The sequence below is a fragment of the Mesoplodon densirostris genome, chromosome 6, assembly GCF_025265405.1.
Source record: "Mesoplodon densirostris isolate mMesDen1 chromosome 6, mMesDen1 primary haplotype, whole genome shotgun sequence".
NCBI classification, from domain to species: Eukaryota; Metazoa; Chordata; class Mammalia; order Artiodactyla; family Ziphiidae; genus Mesoplodon; species Mesoplodon densirostris.
In genome coordinates this window covers 124624851-124651211 of record NC_082666.1, presented here as the reverse complement: position 1 = coordinate 124651211, position 26361 = coordinate 124624851, and the positions used below count along the sequence as shown (strand labels likewise).

General features: G+C 40.2%; 1 protein-coding gene across 1 annotated transcript in view; it reads right to left on the bottom strand.

Moving 5' to 3' along the window:
- The window catches only part of ELP3 (elongator acetyltransferase complex subunit 3), a 111146-nt gene that overhangs the window by 3967 nt on the left and 80818 nt on the right, over positions 1–26361 (bottom strand). The window contains exons 13-14 of the mRNA XM_060102610.1: positions 25258–25485; positions 24248–24329 (exon numbers count right to left, since the gene is read on the bottom strand). Coding sequence (XP_059958593.1) covers positions 24248–24329; positions 25258–25485 — 310 coding nt within the window. The remainder of the gene's footprint in view (positions 1–24247; positions 24330–25257; positions 25486–26361) is intronic.

Here is a 26361-nt window from a genome sequence, read left to right as displayed (position 1 = left end):
GCAGGTGGTTAAGAAATCATTACTGGACTGATCACTCTATCCCATAGATGCCTCTGAAGTCATTCAATGCAGTGCTTTCTATTTCTAGAATCCTGCATGCTAGAACTATTTTTTCATCCTCTTTCTCTGCACTTTAAAAGTTCACATTCAAACTGAACTATGCTCTGTGACATGACAGCATTTGTCAGAGGCACAGGCACCCTGAGATTAAAACGTGCTTTTCCTCGTCACCTACACGTACAGACTATAGCATAAATCTAAGAATTTTGAGCAGATAAGTGACACGATTGACTTACATTTGAAAGAGATCACTCTGACTGCTATTTGGGGAACAGAATGAAAGCTCCAGGAGGGCAGGGATTTTTACCTGCAGAATTGCTAGCACCCGGAGCAATGCCTGCATGTATTAAGTACTCATTGAAATATCTGTTCGATGAGTGAATAAGTGACCAAGGGCAGAAACAGGGAGACCAGTTAAGAAGCTACTGCAATAATCCAGATAAGAGATGGTGGTGGCTCAAAGCAGAGTCATGGTGGTGAAGAGTAGCTGGACCCTGGAAACATTTAAAGGCAGAGTCAGAAGAATCTGTTGATGGATGTAGGGTGGGACACAAAGAGAGGGGCCCAAGATGACTCTAAGGTTTTGGGCCTGAGTACAGGAATGGTTTGGAGAAAGAATGAACTGCCAGTTAGCGAGACTGAAAGATGGTGAGAAGAGGGTCGGGGTGGGGGGGACATCAGGAGCTCGGCTTTGGCTGTGCTGCAGGTGAAATGGCTATTAGACATTCAAGTGGGGATGTTGAGGAATACGTGATCTTGGAAGCCTTTCTTGCTCTTAGATGGTCTCTTTTCTTGGATGCTCTTTTGGAAAGAAATTTATTTTCTTTATCTTAATTGAAGGATAGTTGGTTTATAATAATATTAGTTTCAGGTGTACAACACAGTGATTCAAAATTCTTACAGATTATACTCCATTTAAAGTTATGATAAAATACTGGCTATACTCCTTGCTCTGTACAACATATCCTTGTAGCTTACTTTACACATAGTAGTTTGTGCCTCTTAATCCCCTACCCCTACCTTCCCTCTCCCCACTGGTGACCACTAGTTTGTTCTCCATATCTGTGAGTCTGTTGGAAAGAAATTTCTGACTGGGGCAGTTGTCTTACGAGGGGAGTTGGCTGAGGAGGAAGCAGGTGGGTGGAGGCTGGTGGAGTGGGCAGCTGAAGGCAACCTGGGTCCTTTTTGATACTGTTGAATCAACAACTAACCACTAACCAAGTCTGAAGCTGCTCTACCAAGGAAGCTGTTAGGAAATAATGTTTTCCGTTTGGTTTAAGCCATTTTGTTTTGGTACTTTTTTGTATTGTACTAATATACATAAGATAAACTTATCATTTTAACTACTGTTAAGTGTACAGTTTACAGGTATTAAGTACCTTCACACTCTTGTGCAACCATCACCACCATCCGTCTCCAGAAGTAAAACCGAAACTCTGTACCTAGTAAACAGTAGCTCCCTGTTCCCTCTTGCCCCTGTCCCTGGCGACCCCCGGCTCTACTTCCTGTCTCTATAGATTTGGTTACTCTAGGTACCTCACGTAAGGGAAATCATTCCATATTTGTCTTGTGGTGACTGGCTTATATCTTCAAGGTTCATCCATGTTGGGTTTAAACCATGTGAGTTGAGTTCTGTGTTACTTGTAACTGAAAATGTTGAAACTGACATGTGAGCTTGAGGACAGGAAGAGGTTAAACACATGAGGTCAAAGTCGGCACTTAAAACCATATATCAGGGGCTTCCCTGGTGGCGCAGTGGTTGAGAGTCTGCCTGCCGATGCAGGGTACACGGGTTCGTGCCCCGGTCCGGGAAGATCCCACATGCTGTGGAGTGGCTGGGCCCGTGAGCCATGGCCGCTGAGCCTGCGCTCCACTATGGGAGAGGCCACAGTGGTGAGAGGCCCGTGTACCGCAAAAAAAAAAACAAAAACAAAAACCATACACCAGGGTGGTAATTCTGACCATGCTGCTGTCCTACTGGCAAGTCCCAAGACAGAGCTCAGATTCCTCAGCCTGATTTTCACATCCCGTCTGGTTTACCTCTAGTTCCTGCCACAACTGACCTCAGTGCTTATAGTCCGGCGTTACCAAACCAGGCATAATTTCACTGATCCACTGGCTTGGCCGCTGCTCCTTCAGTGCTGCAGCCCATGCCCCAGGGCACGCCCATTCATCCTGGAACCCTCACTCGGACACCACTTTCGCCAGGAGACGGCCGCACACGCCTCCCCTCTCCACAGAGTCTGGCATTCATAACCCCCCTCTGCACGCTGGCGGCATCCTGTAGAGTTCTTCTGTCTCCGTAGTCATGCTGTGCTTTAGTTTACTTGCATGTCTAACCCCCTGCCTAGAACGTAAGCCTTTTGAAGTCAGTGACTTCTATCCTCAGGGCTTAGTACAGTGTCTGCATATGATCAACAGGCAATACATGCTTGCGGATTTACTATACTGTATTCAGTGATCGTTATGTTGTGTATATATAAAGAAATGTGCTCCTGGGGGATGTACTTTTTTTAAAAAAGAAAAGAAAGAAGAACTGGCCCTGTGTTAGCTGCCAGGTAGTGGGAATGACTCCATGTAAAAGGGATGAAGGGTAGGGCTTCTTAATCTAGTTACAGATTTCCTACTTTGTTAGCTTACAGATGTAGAGGCAGCTCTCTGATTTATACTATTACCTCTAACTAATAAAAACTTCCCCTAAAATTTTCAGAAATATTTCTGGATTTTTAAAAAATTGAAGTACAGTTCATTTACAATGTTACCTTAATTTCAAGTGTATAGCGAAGTGACTCAGTTATGTGTGTGTGTGTATATATATATATACACACACACACAACACATTGAATATAGTTCCTTGTGCAATATAGTAGGTCCTTGTTGGTTATCTATTTTACATATAATAGTTTATATCTGTTAATCCCAACCTCCTAATTTATCCCTCCCTCCACTTTCCCCTTTGGTAACCATAAGTCTGTTTTCTATGTCTGTGAGTCTATTTCTGTTTTGTAAGTAAGTTCATTTGTATAATTTTTTTAGATTCCACATATAAGTGATAGCATATATTTGTCTTTCTCTTGCTTACTTAGTATGATAATCTATAGGTCCACTATGTTGCTGCAAATGGCATTATTTCACTCTTTTTTATGGTCATGTAGTATTCTATTTTGTGTGTGGGGGCATTATTTCGTTCCTTTTTATGGCTGAGTAATATTCCATTGTACATATGTACCACATCTTCTTTATCCATTTATCTGTTGATAGACATTTAGGTTGCTTCCATGTCTTGGCTATTGTATCTACAAATAATGCTGCAATGAACACTGGGGTGCATGTATCTTTTCGAATTAAGAGTTTTCTCTAGATATATGCCCAGGAGTGGGATTGCAGGATCATATGGTAAGTCTATTTTTAGTTTTTTAAGGAGCCTCCATACTGTTCTCCATAGTGGCTGCACCAATTTACATTCCCACCAACAGTGTAGAAGGGTTCCCTTTTCTCTCCACACTCTCTCCAACACTGATTATTTGTAGACTTTTAAATTATGGCCGTTCTGACTGGTGTGAGGTTGGCTTTTCATACTTCTAATTTTACAAAATAGATGCCATTTCCCATGGGCTTAAAACAGTCTATTACAGAGAATTTCAAATATACAAAAGTAGAGACAGTGGTATATTGAACCTCCACAGACCCACTACCCAGCTTCAAGGATTATCAATTCATCCATCAGACTTCTAATGCTTCTAGCTCTCTACCCACGTGAAGTCACAAGACAGATTTAACGTTTCCTTTTGGTTCTGCTCAGCTCAGTCACTGGAGACATGTTTAATTCCCCTCTTTCAAATAAAGATGATGGTAACCTTTACCATCTTCTTTACCAGTTATACCAGATTGAAGATGTGCAGCTGGTCAAAGAGCTTTACTTCCCCAAACATGCCACAAGCTTCATGTGTCCACCCTAAATAGCTGTAGAGGTGGGAGAGAAGCTGTTCCTTACACCGGACTCAACACCCCTGCACAACCACAAAGTGCCGTGTTCTGGAGTGCCCTGATTTCCTAGGTGTGCCAGTTAAAGGAACAGCTTTACTGGGGTACAACTCAACATTCCTGTCAGATTCCCACTGAGCAGGCAGGCTCCTCAGGTCCTCTACTTTTGCCCTAATACAGGAGGTGGGCCCTGGAAACTACCACCACCTTGAGGAGAGGCGCTCAGGCTTTGCTGGGAGCCTTTTTGAAGGAAAAGGCGTCTCTTTCAAGCTCCTCTCCTTGTTTTCAGTAACACGCTGTAGCACTGAGATGAGAAGTCTACTTCTGGACCTTCAGGGAGGCCTTAAGTCTCTTGACCTCTAGCCAGTGTGGACTCCAACCTCTTACTTAAAGGACTAAACAAAAATATTCCCCATTTGTATTTCTCTGTGCCTCTTGTTTCTTGAAAGAAAGATTCTTCCTCCGTTTCTACACTCTGCAGAACAGGAAAGATTCTTCCTCCATTTCTACACTCTGCAGAACAGGCTGGCAAAAGTATTAGCATTCTTAGCCAGCTTAGAAGGGAACACACCATCACCGGCGTGGGTGGAGGCCACACGCGGCAGCCTTCTCCTCCTTGGCTAGCAGGGCTCCTGCAGTCCTCGTCACAGTAACTTTCCTCTCGTTAGCCAGCCAAGAAAAAGCAAGCACCTTTCACAGCTGACGTCAGCCAAGCTCCTGGACTGACGTGGGTAGCTATGTCACAGGCTCCTGCCCTTGAGGACAGACACGCAGCGGGGGCTGTACAAGTATCCGTGTTCTCTACCCGACCACCTGCGTGAGATTCTGCCCATCCCTGGGCTGGGGGGGGGTGAGCAGGAGTAATCTCTGTGCAGCAGTCCTCAGGGTGCCCTAGCGGCAGAGCTGACAGTTGTCAGTGGAGCAGTAAGGACGGGGAGCAGGGGGCAGTCCACATGCTTGCTTTGTTTTATCCTCCAAGTTACTGAACCCACAACCTGAATCTACCTCTATCACGGGGGGCCTTTTTCCTACTCTTGGAGGCAGGAAAAATATTTTTATCTTCACTACTTTACCAGCTATGATGATGATGAAAAGAGAGAAAGTGAAAAAGAATACGTTGGGGCTTCCCTGGTGGGTCAGTGGTTAAGAATCCGCCTGCCAATGCCGGGGACATGGGTTTGAGCCTTGGTCCAGGAAGATCCCACATGCCACGGAGCAACTAAGACTGTGCAACACAACTACTGAGCCTGCGCTCTAGAGCCCGCGAGCCACAACTACTGAGCCCACATGCCACGACTGCTGAAGCCCACGCACGTAGAGCCCATGCTCTGCACCTCGAGAAGCCACCGCAATGAAGAGTAGCCCCTGCTCGCCGCAACTAGAGAAAGCCCGCGTGCAGCAATGAGGACCCAAAGCAGCCAAAAACAAAACAAAACATTAAAAAAAAAAAGTGGGTGGGGGCGGGGGATCACAAAACCTTAAAAAGATGAATCAAAGATGAAAATGGAAAAAACCTAGCTGTTTATTTAAATTCTACTGACTCTATATTAGAAAGTATACAATCTATTTTAACATAAATTTAGAGGAAGCAGGCAAAAGGAGTGAACTAGTCAATGTGGTACCTGATTTGGCTGCGAAACTCTGCCTCTCCACCTTACTGCAGCCCTTTCTTTCTAAAGGGATTAATCCAACACCAGAGTAAAGTTTGGAAGCTGAAAATAAACACATTTTCCCTCTAAAAGAGAAAATAAGTCAGGAGCAGGAAATGAGCCTCAACTCAACCTAGCTTGTGATTCTGACTAACTCCATCTCAAAACAAAAGAAGCAACAACTTTATAGCTGAGCAATTGTGAAGTACAAAGCTAGAGGAAGACTCTTTTCTGAGCCCTTAAATACATGCCAGGCAAGTATGCTGGATGCTCAACACACACCAACAAGACTGAGATTACTATCCTGGGAGGCACGAGAGTTTCAGAAAGGGTCATAACTGAGGGTCACATGGCTGGGAAGTAGAAGAAACATAATTCAGGGCCAGCTTGTCTCCACGGCTCGCAGAGTGTTCCCAAGGAGCCACGGTGCCTGTGTTGTGGGTGATGCCAGACCCTGCTTCCCCCGCTCTGGCTTTAAACATCTAGTTGGCTCTGATAACAGTACATTCATTTTTTTATTAAAGCACAGAAAGGACATTTGACTTGTCTTGATCACCTTACCTCCTCTATCTGTGTCTAGTTTCTCAGTGTCCTTTGTTTGATAAATCACTAGATGAAACAGACCTGGTGACCTTATTTCCATTTCACTAAGAGCTCAGTAAGAAACAATAATGACATAAAAGATTCTGATAACATAGGCAGGCAACACAAAACTGTGTTAAAAGATGTGGCTTACAAATGTGAGAACTACTGGGAAGGGGGATACTTTTAAATAACAACCTGATAAATGTGGTCACCCTTTTTAAAATGAAGAGAAATACGGTGTAGAGTTTGGGGGAAAACAAGCAACAAAGATGGAACAATGATGGAAACTAGACCCTAGAGGAGGAGACAAGTCAGGAGTATTTAAGCTTACAGAAAAGGTGACTTCAGGCTTGATTACGGCAGACTAAATGACCGGGATCAACTTTCCAGCTGAAGACAATTTAAAAATTTAGACAAAATTAAAAATGCTTCCACTAGAAAACCAAAGATATAACAGTTATTATCAGGCAGAGAATAAGGAGAAAACGTGAGCTTGGAGAAGTAGAGCCTTTTCTGCCTCAGTGGTGATGCCAACCCAGGAAGGTCGGCCAGATCCACAAAGGCCGGCCAGAGACAAGTAGGATGGGAGGAGTCCCGTGGCCACCAGAGGCAGAGAACCAGCTGCCAACACCCTGAATCTCACTCCCCTTCACCAAGGGCTATGCTACAAGGGAGGTGGGGGAGCAACCATCATCTAGGTCTTGAAGTATTCCTGAAAGCAAATTCTCTCATAAAATGCTCAGCAAATAATAAAAACGAGGCCCACTTAGAGATGACAACATGATAAGAAATAAGAGACTTCAAATCTGGAGACCCTGCCATTATTTGACATAGACTGTAGAAAAGCTATGCTTACTACATACATGGAGATGGATACTGAATTTAAGAATGTTTAGAAGCAACAGGAAACTATAAAACATGATATAACAGAGTTGAAAAAGATGCCAGAAATCAGAGAACTGAAAAATAAAATAAGAACTTAGGCATCAATGGATGAGTTTAATGGTAGATTAGACTTAATCAGTAAAGTGTAAGTTAAGTCAGAAGGAACTATCAACAAGGAAGCATGGAGAAACAAAATAATGGGTGGGGGAAAGAGGGTATGAGACACAATGGATACAATGAATAGGTCTAACATATGTTTAACTGGAGTCCCAGGATGAGGGGGAAGAGAATGGGATAAAATCAGTATATGAGTCAGAGACTGAAAATTACATGGAAAAAAAAATCAACCACCAATTAAAGAAACCCAAGGAAACCTAAGCAAGCTCAAGCAGAGGAAATGCATATCTAGAAACAATCACAGTAAAACCAGAGAAAACAAAGACAATCTAAAAATAAAGATACTAAAAAAATCATAAAAGCAGTCAGAGGATATCCTCAAAGACAGACATCTGACTTCTTAACTGCATCATTAAAAGTCAGAAGACAGTGGAAAGACAGCTTCAAGGTGCTGAAAAAAAGTAAATGCAAACCCAGAATTCTATACTCAGTGAAAACTTATTTTAAGAATAAGCAAAAAAAGATATTTCATACAATCAAAATTAGAATAATTTGCTATCAGCAATTACTAAATTAGATTCTTTAGGTACAAAGAAAACAATACTTGCAAATTACCCAAATAAATACTCATCAGTAGTAAAACAGATAAACTGTGCTATATCCACATCATAGAATCCTATGTATCAATGAAAATGAATAAACTACCTTAGAGATTCAGCAAAGATTGAAGAGCAAAGAAAGTGATAAATATACCAGTAAATCTAAATGAATATGGACTGTATATAACAATAATTATAATAGTAATAATGTCTTGTGGATTTTTGAAAAAATATATCTCACACACAGACACTTCAGAAAAGAGGACATCTAAATGGCCAACAAGCATATGAAAAGGTAGTCAACTTCATTAGTCATCAGGGAATGTAAATTAAAACTACAAAGAAACACCACTACATACACATCATACTGAACCAACTGAAATTCTTATACATTCCTGGTGGGAGTGAAAATTGGTAGCCCTTTGGAAAACCACTCTGCAGACTCTTATAGTTGAATATATGTATTCCCTGAAATCCAGCAATGCCACCCCTTGGTATATATTCCACACAAATGTGTGTTTATGAGCCTTAAGATACATGTATAAGAATATTCGTAAGCCCAAACTGGAAACTACCTAAATATCCAGCAAGAGTAAGACAGATAAATTGTGAGATATTTGCGTAATGGAATCCAGCCTATCAATGAAAATGAATGGACATAGCCACACACAATGTGACCTAATCTCACAAACAATGTTGCACGAAAGTAGCCAGAACAATAACAAAAATATACCAAAATGATTCCACTTATCTAAAATTAAAAACAACAAAACTAAACTATTTATAAATGATTCATAATTAGGTAGTGGAATATAAAGAAACACACAGAAGAAAGTAGGGAAAAAGAGGCTACAGGGGAAGGAGGAAGGCAAGGAGAGGGGAGGGGATTACAATGGGGTGGGGTCAACAGGGATGTTGGTTATGTTCTTGACCTAAGTGGGGGCTAGTTAAACAATTCATTTTTAAACATCTAATCAACTTTGCTGTCTATTTGCTACAGTTAACTGTCAACTTTTAAAAATGAAAAAAAATAAAAATAAATAAAAATGAAAAAGAGAAGGTAAGATTAAGTTATTTCAACTACATGAATGTTTCTTTAAATGGGGAAATAAATCAGTTCTTCATGCATATGGAAAATCAAGTGAAAAAACTTGGATTTAGTGATTCCAACTGGACAAAGAAAGAACATGATATTTCTAATGTGACTTAATAGAGGAAGAAATCATTTAATCAAGTATTTATTGAGGATATACTAGGAGCTGGAAATTAATGAGTTTTACCTCCTGGAATCTTCAAGAAAAGAAAAACTCTAGCCTAATAGACATTTTCATGTCTGAAGAAGGAAAATGAATTTGAAATCTGGAGGTTCATTCCTGTTCTTTGACACGACTTTGTTAGGACACAGGGCTGTGCTTCATGGCTAGTTATGTGTTGGACTGAATTAAAATTGAGCCCACATCACATTCCTAAAGCCAAACTTGAAAAAAGAGAGAAAATATGCTAAATCTATCCTTTGAAACTTAACCTCTGATTTTTCTGATTAGATGCAAAAGATTGAGATAAGTCATGATCACTTAATAAAAAAAATCAGTGAAATAAAAAGAACTTCAAAAAACTGTTTTAATTACTTTTGGGTTCAATTAATCACCTATTTATTGAGTGCTTATATATGACTAGCAGCATTAATACAAGGCAAATGTATTCATTACTTTCATTCATTTGCTACTGAAATGAGATTTTACTACATCTCATTGATCTCTTAGTAGGATGGCAATATTTCACTCTTCAACAATACACACTGGTATCAGAGTTGGGGAAAGGTTTTTCTTCTGACTGTTTGAAAATGAGCCAAATTAACTCAGTGACCCTAAATCTTTGAAAGAGAATTTTTTTTCCTGTTCTGTTAAAAGGAAACTCTTAGAAGGTTACCCACATATGATCTTAGCTCTTCAGAGCAGTTGGTTATTGCAAGCCATTAACACAGCACGTTAGTACATTTATTCTCCATCACCTTGGAAGATACAGAGAATATCTCAGGAGAAGAGATTCAGCCAGTTACCCAGCAGCCTAAAGGTTCCCCTGTTCCTTCTGAAATGGGTACACCAAGATAACAAAGTAAAAATGAACAAAGAATAAAAGCAGAACTTATAAAGCACGTATAGAGACTCTAAATAGAAGCTACTGTGGTAACTTACAGTAGGGTGACACTTACAGTAGGGAGATGCTGGAGGGTTATCCTATAGCTCTTAGGTTTATTCTTCATGGGAAGTCTGACACAGGAGGGCCCACAGTCATCTAATTCAAAAATGAGTGGCTCTATTCCCACCAGGGCAGAATGTATGCTATGTCACAGATCATTTTCACTACTTCATGTCTCAAATCATTAGTGAGTTTCTGTAGAAGTTAAAGACTGTCATCGGTAACCCGGTAGGAAGAGGGATCCCTTCTATTTATAGTCTTTAAAAAAAAAAAAAGACTTTAAGAAGGAAAATGGTAGAGTAGAAAACGCTAGAGATCAGTCCCTCTACTGAAACAACCAGTAAGCTGGAAACAACCATCAAAGCCAACTACATGGGGACACCAGAACCTGATAAGGCACTTACAGCAACCAGGGGAGTGCCTGATGAAGGGAGAGGCCGCTGCCCTTTGGTAAGAGGGCAGCAGATGTGAACCAACTACCATCCCCCTCTCCTAGAGTGGCCAGCTGGAGCCCGGGTGGGCAGTAAGGGTATCTATTGTAAGATTTGAAGAGATATATTCCCTTACCACCTTTCTAAAAAAGATCCAGACATTTAAGGAAATCCCTGTCAGGTCACAGCTGATTGCAGAGAAAATGAAACAAGAAATTTTAGTGAGCACATGCAACAAAGAATACTGACTTTGCCAAAATAGCTTGAAAAAATACAAGTGGATGACTGCAGCCCTCAAGAGCAATCCCTGAGGAGGGAGAGAATCTGACTTTTATAATTCTTGAGTGTGTGCAGTTCTAAACAAAAAATTGCAAAGCATACCAAAAACAAGAAACTAAGACTCATTCACAAGAAAAAGAGAAGTTGGCAGAAACTATGCCTGAGGAATCTTAAACATTGTGATTACTAGGCAAAGTCAACTGTCTTAATTATGCTCAAGGAGCTAAAGGAAATCATGTCAAAGAACTAAAGGAGCACAAACAACAAAAGCAGAAGTCAACAAGTGGGACTGCATCAAACTAAAAAAGCCTTTGCACTGCAAAAAAAAAAAAAAAAAAAAAAGAAAACAAAAAAAAAAAAACAAAATGAAAAGGCAACCTACAGAATGGAAGAAGATATTTATATCTGCAAACCATATACTAGATAAGGAGTTAATATCCAAAATATATAAAAACTCATGTAACTCAATAAAAAATAATCTGATTAAAAAAATTGGCAGAGGAACTAAATAGACGTTTTTCCTATTGGCCATAGAAGACATTCAAATGGACAACAGGTACATGAAAAGGTGTTCAACATCACTAATCATCATGGAAATGTAAGTCAAAACCACAATGTGATAGCACCTCACATCTGTTAGAATGACCATCACCAAGAAGACAAGAGATAACAAGTGCTGGTAAGGACATGAAGAAAAGGGAAGCCTAGTACACCACTGCTGGAATGTAAGTTGGTAATGTTTTTTCCCACTATGGAAAACAGTACAGAGGTTCCTCAAAAATTTAGAACTACCATATGATCCAACAGATTCCACTTCTGGGTATATATCCAAAGGAAATAAAAACAGGATATTGAAGAAAATCTGCACCCCATATTTATTGTAGCATTATACACAATAGCCAAGATATGCAAACGACCTAAGTATCTGTCAATGAATAAATGTATAAAAAAAACTGTTCACACACACACACGCACTCACGCGTGCGCACACACACACACACACACACAGAGAGAAATATAATTCAGCCCTAAGAAAGGTGGAAATTCATTTCCATACCATTTGCAACAACATAGATGAACCTTGAGGACATTATGCCAAGTGATATAAGTCAGATAGAGAGAGACAAATACTGTATACCACTTGTGGAATCTGAAAAAGCCAAACTTGTAAAAAGAGAGCATAGAATGGTGGCTACCGGTGGCTGCGGGGTAGGGAAATAGGAGAGATGCCATTTAAGGGTACAAACTTGACACCTGTAGATAAATAAATCCTGGTGATCTAATACACAATATAATGATTACAGACAACAGTACTGTGTTATAAACATCAAATCTGCTAAGAGACTGGATCTTTATTATTCTCACCACAAAAAAGAAATGATAATCATGTGATGTCTTAGAGGTGTAACACTACAATGGCAATGATACTGCATTATATAAATGTAACAAATCAACATGTTCTACATCTTAAACTTACACAGTTATATGTCAAATCTATTTCAATTAAAAAAAGAAAATAAAAAGGACTAAAGGAAATGAGAACACTGTATGAACAAAGGGGGGAACCCAATAAATAGAAATTATAAAAAGGAACCAAACAAATACTGGAGCTGAAAAGTACAATAGCTAAAATAAGGGACCTGTGTTATACCACCACCATCAAGCATACTAACACCACATCGTAGGAGTCTCAGAGGGAGATGAGAGAGAAAAGGTAGAAAAAATAAATAATGGCCAAAACCTCCCCAAATTTGAGGAAAGACATGAAACTACACTCCTAGGAAGTTCAACAAGTTCCAAGCAGGATAAACTCAAAGAGATCCACACCGAGGAACATTATAGTCAAAAAAAAAAAATTATATATATATATATATATATATATATTTTTTTTTTTTTTGGCTGTGTCGAGCGGCATGTGAGATCTTAGTTCCCTGACCAGGGATCACACCCGGTCCTCTGCAGTGAAAGCGCAGAGTCTTAACCACTGGCCCACCAGGGAAGTCCCCAGTCAAACTGTTGAAAACCAAAGACAGAATCTTGAAAGCAGCAAGAGAGAAGTGACTCGTCACATACAAGGGATCCGCAATAAGATTAAGAGCTGATATCAGAAACCATGGAGGTCAGAAAGGAAGTGGGGTGACACATTTAAAGTGCTGAAAGAAAAAAAAAAAACTGTCAAGCAAAAATTCTTTATCTGGCAAAAGTATTTTTCAAGGATAAAGGATAAATTGAGACATTTCCAGATAAACCAGAGCTAAGGAAATCTGTTATCACTAAACCTATCCTACAAGAATCCTTCAGGATGAAATAAAAGGACATTAGGCAGTAACTCAAAGCCATGTGAAGAAATAAGTAAACACTGGTAAAGATAACTACATAGGTAAACATACAAGCTGATATGATTGTTCTTTTGGTTTGTAACTCCTCTTTTTTCCCTATATAATTTAAAAGGCAAGTTCATAAAGTAATTATAAATTTATGTCAAAGGTCAGACAGGTGTAAAGATGTAATCTGTGACAGTAACAATGTAAATGAGAGATAGAGGTGTATAGGAACAGAGTATTTGCATATTACTCAAACTAAAATGGTATTAGCCCAACTAGGTTGTTACAAATTTACGATGTTAACTGCAATCCCTGAGGTAATCACTAAGAAAATAACTCATAACCAGACGAGAGCTGGGGTGGATTTAGTATCAAATGAAACACATTTTAAGTAACAAAAAGTTTGTAAGAGACAAAGAGGGACGCTGCAAATTGACGGAAGGTTCAATTCATCAAGGTTTAACAATTATAAACGTGTATACATCGAACGACAGAGCCCCAAAATATATGAAGCAAAAATGGACAGAACTGAAGGGAGAAATAGATAGTTCTACAAGAGCTGGAGACGGCCACACACACTTTCAACAACGGAGGACTTGAACAACACTTTAAACCAGTTAGACCTAACAGAACGCATCACCCAACAACAGCAGAATACACATTTTCCACGGTGGACACGTAGCATTCTCCAGGTTAGATCATATATCAGGCCATAAAACAAGTCTTAATCAATTTTAAAAGACTGAAATCATACAAAGTATGAAAAAGTACAAAGAAAAAAAAGACTCAAATCACTAAAATTAGAAATGAAAGAGGAAACATTACTACTGACTTTACAGTAATGAAAAGAATTATAAGAGAATATGAATAACAATATGAATATGTATGTACACCAACACATCGGATAACCTAGTTGAAATGGACAAATTCCTAGAAACATAAACTATGAAAACTGACTCAAGAAGAAACAGGAAGTCTATATAGTCCTGTAACAAGTAAAGAGATTGATTCAATAATCAAAAACCTCCCATCAAAGTAAAACTCAGGACCAGATGGCTTTACTGGTGATTTCTACCAAATGTTTAGAGAATTAACACCAATCCTTCTCAAACACATCCAAAAACCTGAAGAGGGATACTTCCTAACTCATCCTATGAGGCTAGCAATACCTTGATACCAAAGACACTACAAAGGAAATTACAGACCACTATCTTTATGAATATATATGGGAGAAAATATTTGCAAATCACAGATCATTTAAGAGTCTTGTAGCCAGAGGATATTAAAAATTCCTACAACTCAACAACAAAAGGACAAACAACCCAATTCAAAAATGAGCAAAGGACTTGAATAGACATTTTTTAAAAGACACAAATGACAAATAAGCACACGAAAAGATGTTCAACATCATTTAGGTCATTAAGGAAATGTAAGCCAAAACCCCAATAAAACATCACTTCACACCATTAGGATGGCTATAAAATAAAACAAAAGGAAAATAACAAGTGCAGGCAAGGATGTGGAGAAATTGCACCCCTTGTGCACTGCTGATGGGAAAGTAAAATGATGCCGCAGCTGTAGAAAACAATTCGGTGACTCCTCAGTAAGTTAAATGGAATGACCACTGATCCAGCAACTCCACTTCTGGGTACAGACACAAAGGAACTGAAAGCAGAGACTCAAATAGATATTTGTATACCAACGTGATAGCAATATTATTTACAATAAGCAAAAGATGGAAACAACCCAAGAGAGTGAGTGAGTGTGTGTGTGTGTAAAGCACGGATGAACCTTCAAGACATTATGCTAAGTGAAATAAGCCAGACACAAAAGGACACATATTGTATGATTCCATTTCACAGAGTCAGAAAGTAGATCAGAAGTTACCAGGGGCTTAGGAGATGGTGAAACTGGGAATTACTGCTTAGTGAGCACAGAGTTTCTGTTTGGGGTGATGAAAATGTTTTGGAAATAGTGGTGATGGTTGCACAACACTGTGAATGTAACTAATGTCACTGAACTGTATACTTAAAAGTGGTTATAATGGCAAATTTTATGTTATGTACAATTTACTGCTTCCCCGAATGGGGGGAAGAAGTCTTTATGGTACATTAACTATCTTCGGTATTTATGGAGAGGAAGGAACGTCCCTAGGGAAAGCATGTACCCTTGCCTAAGATGGTCTTCTATATTCCATAGCTTAGAAGGAAGACACAAATGGGCAACATCTTAGACCTAAAGCGTGAGATGTTTAGACAGGCCTGTAAGGGGAAACAGAGGAATGTCCTCATGGAAGAGAAGGCAGACAAAGGTCAGATGCAGGTGCTTCTTGTGCGGCCTGCCAAACTCCGCTTAAGACAGTGTTAGGTGTGCCTGTGCTGAATGATGGCTGCATGAAAATACTGACATCAGGACGGGGACAAGAACCCTTGACGCTAGGTATGTCCAAAGACAGTCCATCCTGGGAGAAGGCTACATGAAGTTTCCTGTAGAAAGCGGCTGGATGCCTATTAATCACAAGTTAATGAAAGTGTATTCACTCACTTAGTATCCAAAGATGGTCACTACCAGAGCCTCTCTCTTTGAGAAGTGGGATTTTTTTCCTTTCCCTTTAAATCTGGGCTGGCCCAGTGACTTCTTTAACTAAAAAAAATGGGGCAGAAGTCACATCGCGGCAGGCAGTCTCTAAAATGACCCTCGAAGTTCACTGTCTCCTGGTATTCACAGTCATGTGTACTCCCTTTCCCTTGAAGGTGGCGTTAGATCGTCGGCTCTCTTCTGAGACCAGGTTACGAAGACCAGGCTTCCATGTCAAAGGGACTCCGTCTCTGTGATCACTCTGCTGGGGGAAGCAGGCTGCCACGTGATGAGCAGCCCCATGGAGAGGCCCACATGGCATGGGGAGGAACGGTGGCCCTGAGACCAACAGCCCGTGAGAAACTGAAGCCTGCCAAAAACCATACAGTGAACTTGGAAGTGACCCTTCCATCCCAATTGAATCTTGAAATGATTACAGTCCCGGCTGACACTGTAAATGCAGCTTTATGAGATGCTCTGAGCCAGAGGCACCCAGCTAGGTCCCTTCTGGATTCCTTACCTACAGAGACCATGAGATAACTGCTTGTTGTTTTCAGCCACTATGTTTTGTGGCTTTTTTATTACACAGTGATAAATGATGCATATAAGATGTTCTGCAACTTCTAAGCCGAGGCCTTTCCTCCCTCCTCTTAGAGGCCAGCCTTCATGCTAGGAGAAGTTCAAGGCATGTGGAGAAGCAGCAAGGTGCTCATGTGGACAGTCTCAGCCAAGCACCCGCTACCAGCTAGAAGACAGACTCTAGGCAAGCCACCCCAGCAGCTGCCAGCCATTCAAGCCACTCCAGCCGAGGCCCTAGACATCATGGAACAGAGATAAGCCATCTTCTCCATGCCCTGCTGAATGTCTGACCTAGGGAATCACTGAGCAAATAAAATGGTTGTTTGAAGCCACTAAATTTTGGGGTGGTGTGTTCCACCACAATAAATAACCCAGACAACCACTAATTAGTAGGATTTGCAGTAAGAGGTAACAGACCACACAGGGTATAGATCTGGGGCTTCTGACCGGTATACTAGACATCAGTGATTCATTCACAAATGGTGGACAAACTGAACACCTGGATGCACTGGGAGGCACAGGATGAGGTGCATAAGGAAACACTACCCTGTGGCTACAATCTAAAACCTACATCCACCACTTAATGTCTTGAAAATGTGAGCCGTTGCTTAGAGTCAACAGTTTAAGCCAGACTGACCAAAGAAATCCCCTGTGTATGTCCTGCTGGAATTAGAAATGCCCAAACTAAAAAGGCTGTATAATATCAGTATCTTGGTTGTTGCTAAAAAAAAAAAAAAAAAAAAGGGAGCATCAGTATTTTCCAGCATTATTTAGTTACCTGCTCACCCAAACGGGAAGAATCTGCCAAAGCCCTGCCTCTAACAGATCTAAAAGAGAAAAGCTTTATCAAATTGAATGGGTTATAGCAATGTCAAACATTTAGAGAAAAGCACAGTACTAATCACATGAATGTTACACTGGTAAGGAGTTAACACTGCAACAAACTATAAAAGAGCCTTTGTCATAGACAGCAGATGGTGAGCAGTGCAGGCTAGACCACTTTGGAAAAGGAGTCCTTGCTCAGAAAAAAGCCCGTGAAGCATGTAACTTTACAATAAAGGCGGTCCTTGATATTAAAGCTCCCAGACCTCTCGGGCATATTATTAGGAACCACATAATATAACACTATTCCTCTACCCAAGCAGAAGTATACAGCTATCATTCCCAATACCCATAAACAAAAAGGAACAAGAATGGGGAGAAAAAGTCTACAAACGTAGGTGTGTCAACCAAATTAGCAAGGCTATCCTCCGAGACTTTAACCTGCACGTTTTGGAGACACAGCAAGACTTGACAGCACGGATGTGGGAAGAGCAACAGCACTTGTTCCTCCAGTGTCAGCTTATCTACTGGTATCACTAGCTTCTGCCTAGGAAACATCACCAAAAATTCACTTGCCCACAAGATCCAAACAGTGGAAACTGACTAATGGCCTATTTGGGAATGTTTGAAAAACATGCATTAATTAATATAGTCACGTGATGCCAAGTGAGACGTGGGTCGAATGCACTTGATATGCAATGTACTATATAACTGGTACCTGATTCATCTATAAGTGAATAAACATCAAGTCAGGGAATAAAGAGGCCTGAAGTGAGCTATGCATCAATGCCTCCACAGCAATACAGACACCACTTAGCACACATTTAGCTAATTTGATACCAAGCTAAGTAGTATTCTATGTCACCAGTGCTAGTCTGATTAATAAAGACGATGAAATTAATAAAGTTCTTGTTGTAAAGCAATATTTTATGTTGTACCTATTGGTCTTGAAAAGAAAGATATTCACCACCACCACAACAAAATCCCACTGGAACATGCACCGAAAAATATGCATGATCACAGTTAGAATATCAAAATGAAAGAAACAGAGGAATATACAGAACCCTATTAAGGTACATTTAACTAGAGAATAGTTGGGGGATAATTTATGAAAAGATAAATTATGTAAAGGGATGAAACAGAAGCTATAAAAAGAGCAAACAGCCTTTTCCCTTCCTTTCTGAGAAGTCCTATATTAACACATGCGGCACAAACTGGTTTGCATTTGGCAGGCTTCCTGTGTCCATTAGCAAATAGGTAAGCCAAAATAAGGAAAAGCTTTTCTAGGCATTTTGGTAATGATTACAAACCCATTACCAGACAGATCTAGTTACAAATGTACCCTTTTTCCCCCCAACTAGATTATAATGCAAAGAATAAAACTACCTTCACCTCAAAAGGAGGGAGATGTGTTACAGCCTGGAATACAGGCCAAGTTTCTGGGGCCCAGTAAGTAATCTCAGTCATTCGTAGTTCATTGAAACAAAACAACTGTTACTTTCTGCCCACATATCATTTGATTAATCAGTGGCTCTGGGGCACAAGACCATTAATTTCAGTCCCAGGAAACCATATCGGATGCTATAAGTCTCAGGCACATTGATTTTTTTCACCAGTGGGGATTGTACATGTGGCTTTAGAGTCATACAGCTCTGAGCATCATGATCTAGAACGATGTCATCCCACGGTGACTCGTTTGCTCATCCTGTATTTAAGCTCTTCTCTTCTCCCCTCTTCTTTGTCTTTTTAATAGGTTTAAACAAAATGGCTATCAGCCTCTGACTTCAGTGATTTCTGTCATCAAACACTCAGACATTTTCCTCGTTTCTCATCATTGTTTGATCCGTCAGCCTGGTACAATTCTTGGCCAATGGCCATGTTAATTTTCTACTTGAAAGAACACAAATAGGATACTGCTTATGACGAAGGTAGTAGGGAGAGCTTGGGGAATAGCTGTTCATCTTGATGCACAGCAATTAGCTTGGCAAACAGAAACAGGAACATGATTGGATCTGATGCCTAGCCAAAATTGCCTAAAGGAAAAAAAATCATTTTGTTGGGGGTATTAAGTGGCTCTTTAAATAGTGGCTATCGACAGTTATATTTGCCCTTTGAGAAATCATATGGGCAGTGTGACATCAGAGATCTCGTTTCCATGGTGATTATTAGTGATGGCATTTCAAATGTTATTGTTACGTTCTACAGTGTAATCTTTGCACTTTACACCATATGAGAGGGAAGGAAAAAACTGCTCCATCTTAACATTTTTAAAGGAAAGAATGCTGATCATCCAAGTAGATAAAGATCATGGCTTTTAAGTAGATACGATTTGTTAATCTTAAACAGATGTGTGCTGATCGAAGCTACATAAGTAAGTTGATGAAAGATACTAAAGTACTTGGGCTTAAGTATTAATTAACTTAATTAACTGCTTAGATTAATTAACTGCTTAGATATTTAGCAGCAATTAACTGTTATTTCCTGCCTACACATTATAAGCTGGTTGTTCTCATACTACCGATTTACCCATTTTTATATGTAGGAAAAGATGATTTTCTTACACTGAAGCAACTAATCCTGAGTTGAGAAATAGTCTAAGTAAGGAAAAATTTGTCTTCCTCTGCAGTTAAGGACAATCCGCAGGGTGAAGACTGAGCGAGCTGCTCTGGCCCCATGTCAACATCCCTTAAAGGCACGGTGGCATCTCCTCCTTCCTCTCTTTGCCCTCTCAGCCCATGTCCCCTGCACACAGGAGATACTCAATACATGTAGTGATTTTGATGTTGATGAAGTTAGCCATTTCATTTTTTGCTTTGTTTAATTTTCACATTTAGAGTTGATGGTTAATTTTAAAACACACAGTTTACTTACTAAGACAATTTTATATACTTAAGCAGAATGAATAAACGTAAAAGTCACTCTGAGAAAGTGCTTCATTGGACTCTGATAAACAACTTTTCAGTTTTCTCATGCACCTATAAAGTTAGTCTTTTCAAAAAGATAAATCAGCTATAAAATATACAGTATGTACCTTCTATTAACAAAATATTTTGAGGTAACAGATAAAAACAATTTGGTTTTTAATATGGAAAAATAGACGACTATATGGAGTCTTTCTGACTAGTGATTCAAATCACATCTACTGTGCAGTTAATAATATTGTCTAGAGGCAGAATCAAAGATTATAAATCCAAGAAAACAGAGAAAATCTGCTGGCAAGATGAATGGAAGTCACAATGAATCAGGATGTAATTCAAAAAAAAATTCTACATAAATGCATTCCTCTTACAGTCACAGAAGCCAGAATGATAAATGATCTGTCTCTCCCTTTACTCAAGCTACTAGTTATTCCAGGACAGAATACCTGGACCACCACTGTGTATGAGTTACGCAAAAGCCTACAGACCAGAACCAGATGGATTTACAAATCAAGGACAAGGTCAGGGAAAAAAAAAGTAGGACACAGGTCAAAAAATATCACTACTTGGGACAGAAATGGACGTGCCCCCACAAATCATGGCTAGGATTAGCTACCTACGGGAAACTTTATCATCAAATTCCCCAAACTAAATGAGACTGAGATCAATTACTAATGAAATTAAAGGGTCTCTTAATATGGTTTTAGAAGAATCTACTTCATATGTAATCAGTACAACACAGTTGGTCTTGTTGAGAACTAAAAGAAATGAAGATATTAAGGGGCAGAATTCTAGACTGTTAGAACTGTAAAAGGTAACCTAACCCACTTATTTTTTGTAAAGAAATAAAGGTCCATGGAGATCAAGCAACATTACTCAAGATCACAAGGAGAGCTACTGTCAATGCAGGAACAGAATCCTAATACCCCCGTCCAAGTGTCTCTTCTTACACACCACATCTAATGAAGTCTTGTGAATAAATGCAGCACACAAGCACCAGTACTATCACAAGGAGATTTGCATTCTAAGGATCAACCTATGGAGAATAATGCACTATTTACAAAAACCAATTAAACACACACACACACACACAGCATTGTACTTAAATCAGAAAGACCAAAGTCAACTGAACAAATATAGAAGAAAAAAACCAACCAAAAAACACATTATGATAAAAAAAACACTTTAAATCTGCCCTTCTTGAAGTTCTGAATAATGGACACCTCAGATGTCTGATTCAGAAACTTAAATAGAACAGTAATATATTATTAAATTAGAGAAACAAAATGCATCACACACAGAGTAAATGTTCTTGGTGTTTTCATTTGAAGAGTGATCAGGTCGTCAGCCAAACAGCAAGTCAAGGCCCTAGCTGGTTTCCCCAGCAGAGAGCAGGGGTGGGGAGGCTCACAGACCAGAGAGACAGGAAGTAACACAGAACTCCCTTGAGCGCCAAGAATGCATTCCAGGGCTGCTTCTGTAGAAACCCCCTGGCTAAGAGAAACCCCTGTACAGAAACCGAGTAGTCTTACTGTGACAACTAATAAGCAGAAAGGTTCTTCCCTGTTATTTTTAGCAAGTCTCTTCTTGTTATTTTAAAAGTTCTACAAGCAGATGATCTGAAATTGAGCTATTATTTAGAGTATAACAAAAGGCTAGAAAGAGGACAGATGCTGATTTCCACTTAGAAAGACACTGCTCAAAAAGCAGAAACTGAGGCTCTTACAGGCAACTGAATGTGACCTCGGGCAAGTCAGAGGCCCCTCTCTGCATGTAACATTTCTAAAAAGAGATAGATATCATGAAGGCAAATTAAATATAATGGAGAGGTGAAAGAATACAGATGCCCTGGGACTTCCCTGGTGGCGCCGTGGTTAAGAATCTGCCTGCCAGTGCAGGGGACATGGGTTCGAGCCCTGGTCCGGGAAGATCCCACATGCCACAGAGCAACTAAGCCCGTGCACCACAACTACTGAGCCTGTGCTCTAGAGCCCATGAGCCACAACTACTGAAGCCCTCGCGCCTAGAGCCCACGCTCCGCAACAAAAGAAGCCACCGCGGTGAGAAGCCCGCACACCGCAACAGAGTAGCCCCTCTCACTGCAACTAGAAAAAGCCCGTGCACAGCAACGAAGACCCAACACAGCCAAAAAAAAAAAAAAAAAAAAAAAAAAGAAGAAGACTACAGATGCCCTTCAGTTTTAAAACTGATCAAGTTCCCACAGATACCAGAAAATCACTTGATTGCATATCAGACTTAGGGAATGCAGGCACTGCCAGGGTCACAGAGAATCTCTTTACCTTAGTGATTTGAAAGAGAATACTACATTTGGAGGAGAATACTAAAAGCTTGCTACTCAAAGTATGGTCTGCCAACAATCAGTATAGGTTATCACTGCGTGCTGGTCAGAAATCTAGGCTTTCAGGCCCCACCCCAGACCTAATGAGTCAGAATCTGCATTTTAACAAGATCTCCAGATGATTCACAAGCACATTAACGCGTGGGAAGTACTGTACTGAAAACACTGACAGTGCGCTGGCAAAAGAGGCCACTGAAATTTTGGGTAATCCACGGGTGCACATGTACAAAGAGTTCTGAGTTGGTCTGGCTCTTTCCTGGTACCAGGAAAGGCTGATTTCTGGTCAACCACAGGCTAAACAATTGAGAAGTAAACATTTTTTAATTACAAATATTGGCACCAATTAGGTGAACCTCATTTAGTTCCTACTTCTTTAGTGGAATTAAAGATAACACAGAAAAAACAGAGAACAGACTTGTGGTTGCCAAGGGGGGAGGGGAAGCGGGAGGGAGAGGGATGGACTGGGAGTTTGGGGTTAGTAGATACAAACTGTTACATTCAGAATGGATAAACAACAAGGTCCTACTGTATATCACAGGTAACTATATCCAATCTCCTGGAATAAACCATAATGGAAAAGAATATAAAAAAGAATGTATATATGTGTATAACTGAGTCACTTTGCTGTACAGCACAAATTAAGCTCAACATTGTAAATCAACTGTACTTCAATAAAAAATATTAAAGATAACACAGAAACAGAGAGAGAGCTAGCCATATTAAAAAATGCTTTATGGGCTTCCCTGGTGGCGCAGTGGTTGAGAGTCCACCTGCCGATGCAGGGGACACGGGTTCGTGCCCCAGTCCGGGAAGTCCGGGAGGATCCCACATGCCGCGGAGCGGCTGGGCCCGTGAGCCATGGCCGCTGAGCCTGCGCGTCCGGAGCCTGTGCTCCGCAACGGGAGAGGCCGCAACGGGAGAGGCCACAACAGTGAGAGGCCCGCGTACAGCAAAAAAAAAAAAAAAAAAAAAAAAGCTTTATTATCTGTCTGGATAATGCCAAAAACCAGAGCCAGACTGAATAATCGATTAAGTGAGCCTGGGTCATTACATTTCCGTATTTGGAATCACTGAAATCTGGGCAAAGGTATTGATGTACTGATTGGCAACAACTTACTGATTTTTTTTTTTAAAAGTGTCGTTTCAACTTTCATTTAATAATGCCATAGTCTAATGGGAAAACAAATGCTGGAGGGAAAATAACCTGAATCTTGATCATGGCTTTCACAATGTTAGCTTCTTATTGAGAACAGCAAAGTTTGTGAGGATATGACACTCTAGAGTATGAGTGAAAGGGTGCGTATGCGTTATTTCTTGCTCCACTTACAGCAGGCCTTCCTTTACATACCCACTTCCTCCACTTACCTGATGTCCTAGGCAAGGTAAGGGGAAAGCTTCCGAACAGGGCAAATCTGTTCCCCAGGAACAAAGTCACTGAAAACAATTTTTAAGGAGCAAGGAACTCTGCTTTTAAACATCTTGTACTGGCAGCTAGGTTCTATTTTAATTTCCAGAACAATACTGACAAATCTCCGCACTGACTTATGATTTTCTTAGATCCATATCATCAAATTTCATTTTTCCCAGACAGCGTAACTGGGCACAAAGCACAAGAGACCAGTGTGACAGACCACGAGGAAGACAGGATATAGATTACTGGCCTTGCCACTCAAGATATGGAGAGCTTCTGCAAGCTCTATTCCGCCAAACTGCTTAGAGGAATTTTCTTTGTGCTTGAGCACCAGTCTTTCCCTATTTGGCTCTGCCCAATTTTGAACATAATAATCATATATGGGGGCAAGAGAGGCCTGAGGTACGTTTCACTGTGGTACCAAGTTAAAAATGTGAACGAATCATGAACTTTGCCCTCTCCCAGTTACCTGATATAACAGCTATTTTCCCAGATCCATGTTCTTCTCTAGCTATTCTTTCTGCTTCCTCCATCAGTAGCATGCCAAATCCCTGTAAGAGGCAATGGAGGGGTTAGGGAATTAAGAAGGGAAGAAGTCATTAAGAGGGGTCCATAAAACAAGAAGGGTACTATTTCGTAGCTGCTAAACTCTTTTAAAATAAGAGTGACAAAAAACCCTTTACAGGTGTAAGGAAAAGGTTCACTATTCAATTATACCAGAAGCACACTGTAGCAGACTAGGAATAACTCTGCAACAAAAGCCATCAAAAGGTATTTTGTGGATGATGTAGTCTAGTCACAGCAAGCGTGTAATTGCCTCTCGACTTGTCTTTTTTTAAACAAGTGCTAGGCAATCTCCAGGTGATGAAAGTCTGGGGCATCTACCCTTGTATTATTAGTCACCCCTTCAATTTCTAAAAAGCTTTTTGAAACCAGGCAATATTCTTAAATCACCAATATGGGGGTTTATGCTACATCCACCATTAGCAGTTTTAACCTATTCTCCTGAAATTTAAAAAAGTGAGTTATTTATTTAGGTTGTTTGGGGGGAGTGGAATAGTGTTCCACTATATATATCACATAGCTTGCTTGTCTTTACGAAGTGCTTTAACATTTCATAAGTGCTTTCTTTCAAATTATCTCCTTCGATCCCAAAATAGTTGAATCATACGAAATTGCCAGTATTAGACCATTTCTGACTTTCAAAAATAGCAATTTCATATGGTTCAGTCTATTATTATATTCCACTTGACCGAGCCTCAATTTGTCTCTCCCTCCCCCTCCCTCACACCCAAAGGGGAGCAATTTAAAGAGAAAACATCTCTGAACAACTGTAGTATTGTACTGGTTCCTGTTTCTACACTTCCCGAATTTCCCCTCTCCTTTTCCTCTGCTCCCACCCTCACCTCATTCTTTTTCTCTTTTCCTCCTTTGAGCAATTTCTTAATCACAGTCAAAGAGAAATGGAATACAGGATACCTGATGCTGAAATTTAGTGGGGTCCCGACTGCTGACGGGGACGACACTTCCATACACGTGCAGCTCTCGGACTATGGACACCCCGCCGACCAATTCGAAACGGAATGTCTCCTCTGAGCACTTCCGTAATCTCAGGAGGCCAATCAAAATGTCTTGATCGGGGTCTTCATAGGATAAGAACGTCTCCCAGCCACCATTTGCAACATAATCTCTTCTTACCAATTCAACCTGTTTCATAAAAAGCCATGCAAAAACTTTTTTTTTAAATTAGAGAACAAAGTGCGTTTCTATAATTATATGTTTATTTAGACTAATATCCACTATTAGGGATAAAGAATAAATAACCATAAATTATGTTTCTTTTTCCTTGTCTCCTCTCAATAGCACTGAGTAAACGAGAGTTCATGACTTGTTCGTGGACTATAAAAAAGGAAACCAGTTTTACAATCTCATAAATATCTGAACCTCATTAACCTTGTGATTCTTACAGAGTTTGGCTCAGTAAATGCTTCCATGTATTTATATCGGATCCTCCATGAAGAGTCTCTAAGGTAAAATTATACATTATGTCATGTGTGCAGCTCTCGGGAGCACCCTGAGGCCCCAGAACTGTCAGGTCCTCAATGTTTTTCTTTTCTAGTCCTTACCTCCTCCACTAAAACCTGCTTTTAGGAGAAAAAATGTGTTATTGGTTACTTATTCCTTGATGGAATTTTTTTAAAAAGTATCCCACAGGACCTTTAAAATAGTATGCCTAGTTATGAGATTCACATGTTAAAGAAAATCCAGTCACCGGAGAGGGGCTTTTGGGGATGGGGAAGCTTTTGTGTTAGCAATCTACATGGGCTTTTGACTCTTGCTTCCTGCTCAAGTGTCCCTTGTACTTTGCGTAAATATAAGCAATATGCATGCAGAGAAAGCTACATATGTGGGCATGGTCACACCCAGATACACTCTGAAAATGGGCACACTGGACCCACAGTGAGGTGAATAAACAGACTAATAGTGACATTCCTCCTCAACTTAATGTTTGCTGAATAACTGGCTTGCACAAGAATTTGACAAAATGACTAACTATGCTTGGGTCTACGTTCTTCCTCAAAA